Genomic DNA, 14,471 nt, shown 5'->3' on the forward strand with positions numbered 1-14,471 from the left:
GTCATCATGTTATTTTCTCTGTCTAACAGAGCTACAGGGCCAAACTGACCCCTGGGAAAGAGTCCGAGGCGGAGACAGAAGCTCTGTGTGCTTTTATCCAACAGTTCACAGGCATCGAGTACAACAAGGTACACAAGCAAAAATTGTGTATCTTATCACAATCTGACATTGTGCTTCACACTTAAAGGAATGTTCAGTGTTAAATACAACTTAAGCTTCAACAACAGCATCTATGGCATTTTATGGCATACTACAAAATTGTTACTCTTTTGTCCATTGTAAAAACAAGCAAAAAAACTGTTTATAGCAATGCACTTGCAATGAAAGTATATAGGACTGGGATAAACAGCAAAATTCACATTAAAAAATAAAAAATATAGCCACAAATGTTATTATACATGTATGTGTTAACATGAGACTAGTTTGACAGAATCACTTATTTATGTTGTCATTTCCAATTCACTCCTGTCATGACCATATAAAAGTGGTAAACCCTGTAAAATGACAGTTTAGACAACTTAAGAAATTTTTGTATGGTAGAATAGAAAATGATATAATATATAAAAAGTGCTTTAACAAAAGTACAATTATACTTGTTTTTACAAACTGAGAGATTTGCTTTGTACATTGAATTACAAAAGTAAACATTCACAGACACAATTTATATTAGGAATCTTTAACTGCTATGTACTAAAATATTATGCTACAAAATACTTAATTTGTACATACATGTTGTTGCATTGTACTTGAATTTAATGTACCTACATTTATTTACATATTTATACTGTTAACCTTAACCCTAAACCTAAGCCTAATCTAAACCTTACCCATACCTCAACCTCAGTAGCAGAAAATCTTGTGAGAATTTGGTAAAACTTTATTTTGATGGTCCCAAGTAGATATTTAACTGACTATAAGTGACTTGTGACTGGCTTTCTATAGCTAGTAAACAGTGTTTCAACAAACATTCAGTAGACTATCAATAGCCTGTATAACAGCAGCAAAATAACAGCTTATCGACTGACTTGCTATAGCTAGTAAACAGTGTTTCAACAAACATTCAGTAGACTATCAATAGCCTGTATAACAGCAGCAAAATAACAGCTTATCGACTGACTTGCTATAGCTATTAAACAGTGTTTCAACAAACATTCAGTAGTCTGCATATATATTTCTATTAATTACCTACTTGCATTATTGCTGAGAACATAAGTTCATTAAAAGGTAATTAATAAAGATCTATATACAGGCTACTAAAAGTCTACTGAATGTTTGTTGAAACACTGTTTACTATAGAAAGCCAGTTGATAAGTCTCTTATAGTCAGTTAAATATCTACTTGGGACCATCAAAATAAAGTGTTACCAAGAATTTTGCAGAACAACATGTAGATGCACAATAAATACATTGTATGTATATTAATGTTAATGTTAGTATAATAATTATAGTAGTAATAATAATTATAATTAATTATTATAGTATAAAAACATTATTCAATGCTAAAGCTAATGCTACTTCCATACACTTCCTTTTTCACACAGCTGTTGGAGACATTATTGCCTCTGTCAGATTTGGAGGCTCGTGTAAATAAGGCTGTGGATCTCATCACATCCAGCCATAAGAACGTCAGTCGGGATTTGCTCCACTTTGCTGCTTCTACATTCTACTACAAACTCAAGGCTGCCGACCATTACATTCCAACTTCCAAGTATCACGGCAATGTTACCTTGCTTCGAGCCAAGGCCAGCAGTGAATATGGCGATGGCTTAGGATCTGACTACAAATTGCATGAGGTACGTTTACGGACCAAACGTGTTCTGTAACTCAACTTCAAGCAGACCTAGTTACTGAATAAAAAGCAAAGGTTGGACAGATTCTGTATTGTGGTGGTCATTGTAATGTAAGTTAGGTCCAATCCTGGTCTGTTTACAGAAAACATTTGTTACGGTAATCACATTGGGAATGACTTTTGAATTTGAGATGTGAGATTATGCTGAGAGGATGTGTTCTTTGTCCATTTGCTTCATTGAACTTTAACAGTGATCTGTGTATCTTGTCAGTGTTGAAAAACTTTCTCATATTCCATTTTAATGTCTAGAGATAACTATAAGTGAGCCATTTGAAGGTTGATTACCCCGAAATGTGTAAACGATTTCACAAATAGTATATTTACATTGACTTAACAAATGGTGTGACTTTGGTAACAGAACTACCTGTTTCTGACCTATAGATGAAGTTACTGTTTACAAACAAACGCATCACTCCGCAACTCCCAGAAAAGAGCTGCATTCAATAGGCCTAAAAAATGCCCAAGAAATGTTGTTGAAACACCACATTTCATACATATTATTGGAGACTTGGGCTGCTTTAAATTTCCCCCAGGATCGTTGGAGCAGGAAAAACTTGATTTGACAAATCATGACATTTCACAGGTCTCTTTATCAAGTCAATTGGCTGTTGGTGGATTTGAACTTTACCCAAAGAAATCACACAAACTCCGATCGCAAATGGCTGTTTTGAATTTCCAAAGTGGAATTACTGTGACAGATCTGAGGTCAAATATGATCTAATGATGATCAACAAAACCCATGGAACGTCCAATGGGAAAAATGGGACCTCGTCTCCACCATCACAGCACATAGGCTAATTATAAAAATAATGTGGTACTGCTAAAATTCTGTCTTTGCATTTATTTTGACAGCAGTAAAAAAACAATTTACATCGAAATCGGCTGTTATTAATTGTGAACATGGAAAATTATGATAAATATTGTTATTGACTGCATGTGGCTTCATAATTTAAGCTTTAAAGAGGCATATTGTATGTCTGATGGTAGTTTTCATTTTCATATGCCACACTTCTCTCGCTTTAGAAGTGTTAAACCTGTGAGGATGTGTATTCATAGACCTGTTACATGTCTGACATAATCAAACAGGCCTAATTCAGAAAGAACCTACATTTTTGTTACTGTAACTTTTATTTTAGCTTTGCTATACGCAACGCATAATTTAAATTAATTTAAACCAACTGATCTCAGTTCAGAAGACTCTGGGTTGTCAGTAAAGGGTTAAAACTTTTATGTCATGTGACAAAACAACATGGCGCTGACCACAGCAGAGATTCTCTTTGGGAGAATCGTCAACAAATCTGGTAAAGAACCCAATTAAGTTTACATTGACACCTGTTTGAGTCAAAAGTCTCTAGTTTCATCCGATATGCCAGTTTTAAAATTTAAGTGATTTATCGCGAAACGCCATGCTGCTAAACACAATCTTCACAAATGTGTAGTTTATCGCATTTTTTCGTTAGAAATTTCTATATTTACAGTGCATTATCACATTGAGAATCAGTGAGTTCATCCAAAAGCTGAACCATTTTGTGTTTAGAGGCTTTATATGGAGTTAGGTTAAAATTAAGATTAATTTCAAACTGTTGTGAGACCAGTGCAGACAGACAGCACACTGGAGGTTAGGTCTTTCACTAAATGGGGGCGAGGGAGCATCCTATAGCTTTCCTATGCAGCTAATGTAAATGCATTCACTCCTAAAATCTGACCAAAAGTTGTTTCAGGCTGCTGATAATGTTTGGACAACTCAACATGTTTGGCTCACATGGGACAACGTGTTTATAATGTATAATTTTATTTTAACATAGTTGGCAGTGATTGGATGATGCTTGACATTACTTTTCTGATGTAATATCTGTAATGTCACAACATGAATAACCAACAGTCCTGGAAACATAGTAAACAATTTAAAAACATAGTAAAATAATCTGACTTTCTGTAGCTTGGTATTTCAAATCTCACAACTTTAGTCCCGCTGTCCACATATGTTGCCATACATTTTTAGGAAAGCTATTTCTTGTAGAATATATATTTTTTGCATGTTTATTATGTGCTACTAGTTACATTTTTAAAAAAGGTATGGAAAATGCACACATTAGTCACACTCTGGTCTCAGGAGGTTAATGCATTATAGGGTTTTATGCCATATTCTTAAAAATCGCATGTTGTTATGTCTTCAGGTGTGTGATGGGAATGTGTCCGTTCATGTGATTGAGGGAGACCATCGAACCTTCCTGGAAGGAGAAGGTGTGGAATCCATCTCGGGCATCATTCACAGCTCACTGGCCGAGCCCAGAGTCAGCCCCAGAGAGGGTTGAACCTTCCCTGCAAATATACCTGTTCTCTTTGCATCCTTCTCTTTGTCTTACATGCTTTCACCTGACCAACAAGTTACCAAAACTCTGTGTCCCAGACTATGTGTGCATGTCTGTGATATTTTTGAATCCCACCACATTCCCTAGACGACTTCCTTTTTCTTAGTTGTTTGTTTACCTAATACTTAAAGTATTTTCTCTCTTTATTGGTTAAGATTTCATCAAGATGTTTCCTGTTCATTTTTGTCTATAAATGAGCATTCATTACTGTGAAATCTAAAATGCCCTCACTGATTTTTATCATAGAGATACATTTGCATGTGAGCTTAAAGGGATAGTTCAGCCAAAAATGTTAATTCTTCCATGATTTACTAACCCTCAAAATCACCTGTGTGATTTTCTTTTTTCTATAGAACACAAAAGGAGATGTTAGGCTGAACTGACAGACTCACACAACATTTAATTTGATTGTTTGGGAAAAGATATAGTGAAAGTGAAGGATGACTGAGGGTGCAAGTCCTTAACATTCTGCTTAATATCTCCTCTTCTGTTCCACTAAAGATTGACATGCAGGTTTGGAACAAAATGAGGGTGAGTAAATGATGACAATTTTCATTTTAAGGGTGAACTATCCCTTTAAGTGCCAATTCCCCTAAGTAGTGCCCAGATGTAGGGATCGGTCCTCCTTTTACTGACACTGTCTAACTTTTAAGTCTACTAAAGGGTCTGTCGGCATCCATAGCGGCCAAACTGATGATGCAGACTGTAAGTGTGAAGGCCTCACTGTATTAAAATTTATATAATGGTCATTGAGAATCTAGTTACACACATAGCTGAGATTGCGGTTTACCAACTGTCGGCAGTACTACTGATAGCTCACCTTTTTTTGCTTATGTTTACTTGGTTTATGTAGCATTTTTTTTTCTTATTGTGAATGATATTTGCTGGTTCTCTTGATGTTGCTGCTGAATACCTAAAATTATGCTGCAATATATGGTGTGTATTTAAAAGGGGAAAATATTCCAACATTCCTGGCAAGAAAGTAATCATTTAAGAGAGCTAGTAAATTGACATGTGTGGATGGTTTGTTAGATGTTAGTGACTAATCCATGGAGCATTGCTACTTAAAAAGATGGAATTCTTTCAAGGACCTCTTTCCTATTAATGTTGGTTTGTTTAGAAATTTTTGTTGTATCCAGGTCATCTTTAAACACAAGCTCAGTTAAGGGTGCAAACCCCCATTACGTTTTATCCTGCATCTTGTAGTAGGAGTGAAATTCTGGACGTACGAGCAGTTTTTTGTCAATGACTTGATTACTGGCTTTCTCTTTCTGTCAAGAGAGAAGAAAGTCTCCTTTTAGCTAGCAAATCACTACACGTTTCTGAGACTAATTCTAAAGTCAGTGACGAACTGTGTGATTTCTTCATTGTTGTGATTAGAGCAAAGCTAGATGGTTAGTTTTCTATTATTGTAATGATTTGTTTTTCTTTTGGTGTAATTTTTCAAGTATTTATTGTTCTAGTCCAAATAAAAACATATTACTAACATATATTTTTGTCATGTTCTCAAGATGTGCCGTTTAGGGTTGTAAATTTGTACCTAGTGATTTCTTGATCATGCAAATAAGACAAGCTGCACTTTTTGTGCTTGTTTATACCTAAATATAAATTCACATTGAATATACCAGTGTACACATATCACATATTAGCATCTGCACGATTGATCATTGATTCAACCAAGGTTGTCAATAAAAATCATTTTATTTTTCTTAAAAACCAAAGACAATTCTGTAACAGAACTATAACCGTAATCTCATGTGAATATAAAAAAAAGTGACAAAATCAATGTTTAAAACAAGCGATTTAGCAGCTGCCATATATTTTGTTCCATTTCTGTCTTTAGGCTCAAAACATTTACATAATGAAATTCAAAATGATAAAACATCCAAGAGTTGTTCCTTCAAGCAGTGTTAAATAAATACCTCTTTTCACTGAATGCAGTTTGCAGTTGTACTGAAGCAGTGAATAAAGACACAATGTAATTTGCATGAGCATGCATAGAGGTTCAGAGCACATGACCACCTGCTCATTGACCAATGGAATGAGAGTTCTTCATGCATTTATAATGACTAAATCAGTCATGCATCCATGGAGCAATATATACAGAAAAATCTTTTCTAAAGCCTCTTTTGAAATGGATTTGAAAATACAATGTAACAAAGGATGAAGCTTTCAGATTGTCATTGGGTTGTTTGTAATGATGGAGTGTTGGTCCATTCATTTAAGGCGTGATACAGTGTTTTCCACCATTTTCATGATAACCGAGATCTCCAGAGGGTTTTAAAGATCACCCTCATCTTTTGATTCACTGCTATCACCCAAACCTAAATCTTCAATGTCATCTTCATCAGGATAATCGTCTTCTGCCAAACGCTGCTGTAACTCCTCAAGACCCAAGAAGCATTTCAGAAGAGCAGCTATAGCCTCTACATCACTGACAAGATAACAAAAAAAAAAGACCAACACTTAATGTCCGCTAGAGCATGGGTTCGATACCCAGGGAAAACATGAAAAGTATACCATGTATGCACTGCAAGTTGCTTTTGATATTGGCTAGGGCGATTAACTCTTAAATGCATGGGAATTTAACCAAAGCACTCATTCGGACAAATGGATCAACAAAAATGCCCATATAGTGTCAAATTTTCAAAATATTTTCAAGATAATTAGAAAATAATAGATTAATATCAAAGAGGTAATGCAACAAATCAGGACAAATATAGAAAATGATTCATTACTTCCACACAACTGGCAGTGGCTGTCAAACATATTGAATAACACATAAGCTACACAAGTATTTTCTCAGGCTCTTCTTGAGTCTAAATATACACACAACTTACACAATTTCAGCAGTACACTCAAATGACAATAGCCATATCATACTGTTCATGTGTTACACTTGCTGTAGTTTATTTCCATTTTGCTTCTTCGTCAAATATAAATTGTCAATCACTGTAGCATGTATATTATGTTGGTGTACACACATGTCAAGAAAGCTTGAGTAATACTAAATAGGTGTGGGCATATCTCAAAAAATTGATTGAGGTACAGGGGGTGGAATGAGGTCCTGGGTCACTAAAGACTTGAGGTATGCATTAAAGGGTTAAAACAAATGTAAAAACCTGCCCTGATAGAAATGTGGCAACTTACCCTGACCTGACATATGAAGAATAATAAAATACCAAAAGCTTTTTGTTTTACTGTTTTAGTCAAATTAAAATTATTACATTTAAGCTTTGATAATGATATTAAATAAATAATTAAAAAAAAGGTTAGTGTATTTTTTTTAAACGTCAACAAAATTGTCACTGAAGATTCTTGAGATTAAATATGAGAAGTGATGTTGGAAAAAAGAATGAAAATTCAAATGTAAATATTTCTTGTAAGCAGAATTTCAATCTCATTATTTCATTGGGCATCATTTTCAATCAAACTGTAATTTGACCAAATAATGCAAAAAATGTGAAAACATTGTGTGTATTTAGGAGGCATAAAAGGTTAGCTGTGAAAGTATCCTTAGCAAAACAAAGGAGTCGTTATTGACGTTAAAATTGTATTTCCATCACCATCCTTTCAACCAAGGAATTCTATTAAACTTTAGATGTGGAAATTAGTCTGTGGTGGGGCTTTTCAAGAATTCCTTGAAAACACAGAAAACATCCTGTGATGCATGTACATACACTGTTGGACATATTTAGTAGACAAATAAAAAACAAAAATATCAGCAATATTTTTTTTTTTTTTGTGGGTGTTAGATACTAAAATACTAAAGAGGTGTGGGCACAACTCCAAAAAAATGTATTACTCACTAAAGACCCGAGGTACGCATTTAAGGGTTAAGCAAGCGATAATTAGATAAAGTTTAGATTATCCGCATCAGCTGATAACTGCATCCGCTTCGCCGAATAAAAGAAGTGTTATCACCCCATTGTGTCAGTTACAAACGCTACTGACAGCCTTGTCTTCATTATTGATAATGAAAACAATGTTTGTTTAATTTTTTGGTAAATATTGTGTAAGAGTTCATTTCAGCAATTTGCTTTCATTCAATTGTATTGTGTATATATATATATATATATATAGGCGTAGGCAATATATTGACCAATCGGCAAATTATTAATTGAAGGGGACGTGTTTGATTCAACATTATTTATATTAGTTCTGGATCAATATGGGTCTTTTACTAACAGATTATTCAACTTAGGTCAGTCCAATCTTGAATATTTGGTTACATTCTTGTGTTGGTGTATGCAAGCCAAATCTACGTCCTTTAGTGTATGTATAGTTTAAAAAAATCATGTATTTATTGTTTATGTTTTTAATGAAGATATTAATGTCATTAGTTTTACATGACAGTAGGATTGTGAATGAACGTACCAACGTGACCCCAGCGTGGCGCTCTGTGTGAGTGGATGAGAGAAGCCAGTTGCCAGGCGGAGCACCAACAGGTAACCCTTTCCCAGATACCTCACCCTCTCCTCCTGAACACTCACATCTCGCAAGTGCCGCAGATCTATCAACACTGACCAGGAGAAAGATTATATGTTTTCATTTGCATCTAGTAATTTGACATGTACTGCAAAATGCAAATCATGATAGAAATACACAAAGCTCACCTCTCTCATGCCCTCTTCTCCAGAAAGTCAGTATCATGGTATACAGACTAAAAGTCTTCAGTTCAATCTCTCCCTTAGATTTATCAAATACTGCCTCCTAAAGACAAAGGGAAGCACAGCCCGTTAGTCCAGACAGCAGAACAAATTTGCTTAAACAAATTATGAAGGATGTAGTAGTGTGTATGTAAAGCATCTCCCCACCTCCCATTCTTCCATATTCTGTAGAGCTACAAATAAACACCCCGTCACATAGAACATCTTCCATAACACACCATCTACAGTAAAAGGATGAAAGAACAAAAATTAGTGATGCAGGTTTAAAAAAATCCCTTGTAAATAATGCAACACATCCTGTCCCATTTCCGATTGTTTAATCAACTTCCAGGGTAATTCCACATACAGGAAAACATTTCTCACCAGAGCTGTAATAGGCTGCAGCTAGTCCAACCGAAGCAATTCCTGTACATTAAAAGAGGAAGAACGGACATTTTTATAAGTTTAATTAATTTTTATTTATTTATTTATTTATTTTTTAAATATATATGTAGTGTTCAGGAACAAGACATTTTGTATATATGCTTGAAATTGATAAACCCAACCCATACCAACAAGGACGGACCAAGATCTAATGCCAGGAGACCTCTTCAAATGGAGGACATCATGCGTGTGTTTCTCCACAAACATATACCCCATCTGTGGGGGAATTTTTTATATGTTTTATGAACACAATAATGTTTAGTTCAGTCAAACTACAAGGTGTTGTTAAAGTTTAAGCTGTGAACTATTCATGTATATAAGTGGAAATAAAAAAGCTCACAGAAAAGTGGCTGCAACATAGAAAAGCTTGCCTTTAAAGACTTAACACAAGAATGTGTTTATAAATGAGGAGTAAACTAAACCATAAGCGTAATAAACCTGATCAGTTTCTTATAGATTGCAAATAGCACAGGGACAACACCCTCATTAATGAAATTACAGAAGCACATCAATCAACATCCTACCACTTGCCTTAATACGTCGCTTTTTCCCTTTCAGACGAAGAAATGCAGTACATCCGATGTAAATGATGCACGATAGCAACGGCAAATTACAAGAAAGCAATTTAAGGAAATAAAATATGTAGCTCTTTCAAAACATAGGGTAAAGTCCAATCGAAAGTGATCACCCCTATGTCCTACTCACTACAAAAAGATTAAGCTCTTGATGGAATATGGCATTACAGTTACAAATGTAACCTTCCCTAAAATCTTCTGAAAGGGACCTTTGTGAAAAAAATGACTTTCTTGCTTTTGTTGGGGTCGACTTTTCGAGTGGAGTTCCCTTCGCGAAGTGCCCTTCAAGGGCGCAAAAATGCCATTTGGAACGCTCACAACCAGCCTTCGAATGATGCCGATTTCCGCTCAGCCGGTTCAGTTCTGATTGGACCTATTGCACAATAATATTAAAAAGATCCCGCCCTCTACATTATGACACCTCCTGAAACCAAAGGGCTTTTCAAGGCACGTCAGTCCACTCGGCGGCCATCTTTGGAAACTACAGCTTCTCTTTGCTTGGAAAGACCGATATCACCAAAACGGTTGGTCAAGATTACGATCAAAGAACACATTTCACATCAGCAGTAAAATCTGACAACAATGGTGTAAAATATTGTGCTTCTTTACCTCCGATCACTCTAAGACGCTATTTTCTCGACTGGTCTAGCTAATGCGCATGCGCGTTCTGGAGTCGATTGACAGGCGTGGTCCTTATCTAAAAGTTCTTTTTATTTTTTATTATTTTTTTTTTATTTTTTATTATTGAAATAAACAAAATATAAATTTATAATGGCATTTTTAAGTGTAAAAACAACAACAGTAAAACAAGGCACACAAATAAATTGAAAAAAAAAAAAAATGTACAAAGAGGCTTCTTTTCATTCATCTTCCAGTAAACCAAAGTCTCTTATCATCCTAACAAGTTTGCAGTCCTGTTTACTCTTCATTCATTTTATTGATGAAAAATAGCTACAAAGAAAATCACTTCTAAATACAGAGAAATAAGGTTTTGTCTTAATACATTTACATTTATGGATAAAGAATTTACCCCGAATCAACATTACGTTAATGAAAAATGCTACTTTTTTTGTCATCCAATAACATTCCGAATATAACATGGTTTTTAGAAAAAGTAGGCAGTGACTGGACCTTTTTTTCCAACCAATAAGACATATCTTCCCAGAAAATATTTGAGTACATACAATAAAAGAAAAGATGATCAGTTGTCTCTATGTCAGTTTGACAAAAATGTTGACACAAATGTTGTGGGCAAAGTTAAATCGAAGTATTAAAAATTCACTTGAAGGATATATATACCATTAAATATTTTACAATGAGTTTCCTTTACTTTAGGAGCCACTGGAAAATTAATATACTGGATTCACAGTTTTTGTGCAGTTGGTTTATCATAAACTTGTAGAATATCATTACTGTATAAAAGTGTAGGATACAATTTAGAAATAAAGGAAGAACGATTATGTTTGTTGGGAAGCATTGTCATAAGGTCGTTACCATCAAAGAGAAGGGATGGGAGTTCACATGAGCCATCTGGCATGTGAACTAAAGTTTTTTTGTACTAAGCAAATAAAACTTTTTGGTATGGCATTTATAATACACTCAATTTTTTTGCGTTCAAAATAAAAGTTGTATTTAGTACAATAATCTTTGAAAATTCCCAAAGACTCCCATCCTCATCCATTAAGTGAACTACAGACCAAATACCCTTTTCGAGCCAATCAATAATGCATAGAGACTTATGTCTGGATAAAACAAATCTGATATTCCAAATGGGGGTTCTATGTGGTGTAAAGTTGTGATTATATAATAACTTCCAATACAGCAAAATCTGTTGGCGAAAAGATGTTATCTAAAAGGTGATTGGTAGGCTTTACCTATCTGTGGGTCTTCCTTTTCTACATCCGCTATATTGGCCAGCCTAATTTCTCCCATTCATCTTAATATAAGTGGTCAACCTTGGGCAGTCTTTTGATGAAATCCATTATTAGTTCAAAGGGAACGTAAACACTAAATAAAACATGTATAAAAGGAAAGCAAGTACATTATTACATGAAGACTGTACAATCAACCCATGGTTTTAAAATGCCATAGAAATAATGCGTTGTAGAATTGCTGTTAGAGTGAAACTGGAGTGTCTGTGCAGTGGCCCAGACGGGTTTTCTGATTGGTCAGTTATGATGATGCATACATTCCAGTGATGTCAATATTAAACTTTTTAGTGTACACGTTGTCATTCAGATCACTGCAAAAGTATAGTGAATAATCTTGTGGTCACGTGGTACAAGTTACTTTTCTCACCGCTGGCAAAGATGGACCAATCGCAGTCGTTTCTGATTAAAGGATTTTAATGAATCCTTTTCTAGAAATTGCAGAAGTCCTTTTGATCTCAATTTCCAACTTTTGTAATTAATAGATTAAAACAATCATATTTTTCATAAAAGATCAATTGAAATTTTTATGCAGCCCAATTACAAATTTGGGTTTTCAGGCTGGTAAATGCCCCCTATAAGACATCGCTATGCCACTTATTTCAAATGTTCTGTCTGAAAAGACGACAAGTAACATCTACTACATGGCACACCCACTCCATGTAACGCCCACTTGGATCATGAATCGATTCTATTGGGAAAAAGAACTATTAAAATCCTAAGCAATCATTGCATGTTTTTTTTTTTGTCATATGTGTGTTAATATAAGAAAGAATAACTTTTAAATAGTATGTGACATATATTATTTAAACAAAGATATAAATGGTGAAATTAAAGATTTCTCTGAACTGTTTTCTCCAGTTAGCTCACAAACTAACCAATTAATCTAGTAGCCTAGCATCCCAGTCAGCAAATTTCCTTTGGCAAAGCCTTGGCCCAAATAAACAGCTGAAATGTGGCCCAGCACAGAAAGTGACGGCCCAGTGACGGCCCAACTCTGGTACAGATTTCTTTGGCCAGAACTGAACCAACAGTGTCAACTGAACAGTGCCATAACTCCACCAATAGAAAGCCAAATTACCGGTAGTAAAGCTTGTGTGGCCCATACATGGGCCTCATATGTAATTATTGTTTGGCTGTGTTCTGTTAAGGCCTGACAGCCGTTATGTGGCCCATATATGGCTGATAGACTAAATGCCAGTATTCTCCCAGAATCTAACAAGAAGAACACCAAGCCTTCTCAATAATTTAATTTACTGCACAATAAATCAAACATAAACCACAAAATTAAATCACAATCTTTATTTGAAATCTACTTCTTATTTGAAGTAAAAATGACATGTTAAACACTACAGAAGTGTGTTGATATTGATAGTAACATTGGGAGTGGTTAGAATTGTCTAATGCATGATGTGAGCATACTGTTAGGAAGAAAATAGAGTTAGAAAGAATTAATAGAGTTAGTCACATATCAGACACTTTTTATAACCTGAAAACCCTACACACATCATCTACACACAACACTTTTGGTCCTAAGCTAATAAATAAATAAAAATGGCCAGTACACACATGGCTCTCAGCAATGTGTTGTTATCTGGGCTATATACCTCTATGTCAGTTGTGACCCAAGAGATAATTTCCTCCAATACTAAAGCTTTGGTAAAACATATGTAGTGAAAGTTTGGCCCACATGTGTTTAGCCATGCCAGACCTATGCCAGATGTGACGGCTAACTTCCACATTTGGCCCAAAGGTTCTTGCTATCTGGGATATCTCTAGCTTCTTCTTCTCTTCATTTTCATGACATTTCATTTTTAGAAGAATGTTTCAGCTTTGTAGGTCCACACAATTCAAGTCAATGGTGACCAACATTTTGAAGCTACAATAAGCACATAAAGACAACATTAAAGTAATCCATTTGACTCGTGATTTAATCCATGTCTTCTGAAGTGGTCCAATTGGGTTTGGGTGAGAACAGACCAAAGTATACATTAACTCCATTTTCACTATTAATCTTGATATCAGCAATCATGATTTCCTACTCGATTACACTTCCTTGCGCCATCAAGCACTCTGTGTGTGCGTCAAACACTAGGAAGTGTAATCAAGCTTGAAATCATGTTTGTGCATAGAGACTGCAATGGCAAGATGTACAGTAAAAAAATAAGTTATATTTTGGTCTGTTCTCACCCATCAATTACATTGCTTAAGAAGACATGAGCTGTATCCCAAATGACACACTATACATTACGGACTAACAAAATATACTATGCACTCAGCCATGTAGTGTATGTATTTTCAAAGTCCCAAATGGAACACTTAACAGTTTTTACAACACGGAAGCTTTCACCATTTAACAGGTGACTGAACTGATGTTTCAATCCCAAGCGTTGTGTTGCCGCTACCTTTAGCATGCTATACACCCTCAGTTCAACAATTATATCTCAATAATATACATATTCACACAGCATGGTATGATGTTAAATCGTTTAACAAAATTATGTAAGGTCCTATCTTTTCACAGAAGTTTCGCTAGTTGTCATATTCTCCATTATTTTCAATTTTAGTTTTGTAACTCCACCCCTTCCGCTATGTACAGCAATCCATGTGCGCCGAGTGCACCGTGTCCAACATTCCACACTCCGTATTGATGGT

General features: G+C 35.2%; 2 protein-coding genes across 2 annotated transcripts in view; one reads left to right on the forward strand and one right to left on the reverse strand.

Moving 5' to 3' along the window:
- The window catches only part of LOC127626440 (fatty acid synthase-like), a 41,413-nt gene extending 35,712 nt beyond the window's left edge, over positions 1-5,701 (forward strand). The window contains exons 40-42 of the mRNA XM_052102212.1: positions 30-128; positions 1,541-1,792; positions 4,026-5,701. Of these exons, the coding sequence (XP_051958172.1) occupies positions 30-128; positions 1,541-1,792; positions 4,026-4,163 (489 nt within the window). The 3' untranslated portion in view covers positions 4,164-5,701. The remainder of the gene's footprint in view (positions 1-29; positions 129-1,540; positions 1,793-4,025) is intronic.
- Positions 5,702-5,912: 211 nt separating this feature from the next.
- Positions 5,913-10,220, reverse strand: LOC127627053 (cytochrome b-245 chaperone 1 homolog). Its single transcript, XM_052103268.1, has 7 exons — positions 9,845-10,220; positions 9,442-9,529; positions 9,254-9,295; positions 9,038-9,111; positions 8,837-8,933; positions 8,598-8,742; positions 5,913-6,654 (listed from the first exon to the last, which is right to left on the reverse strand). The coding sequence occupies exons 2-7, from the start codon at positions 9,527-9,529 to the stop codon at positions 6,501-6,503; spliced, it is 600 nt and encodes a 199-aa protein (XP_051959228.1). The 5' UTR covers positions 9,845-10,220; the 3' UTR covers positions 5,913-6,500.
- Between the last annotated feature and the right edge of the window lie 4,251 nt (positions 10,221-14,471).

This window comes from Xyrauchen texanus, chromosome 33, assembly GCF_025860055.1.
Source record: "Xyrauchen texanus isolate HMW12.3.18 chromosome 33, RBS_HiC_50CHRs, whole genome shotgun sequence".
Classification (NCBI taxonomy): Eukaryota; Metazoa; Chordata; class Actinopteri; order Cypriniformes; family Catostomidae; genus Xyrauchen; species Xyrauchen texanus.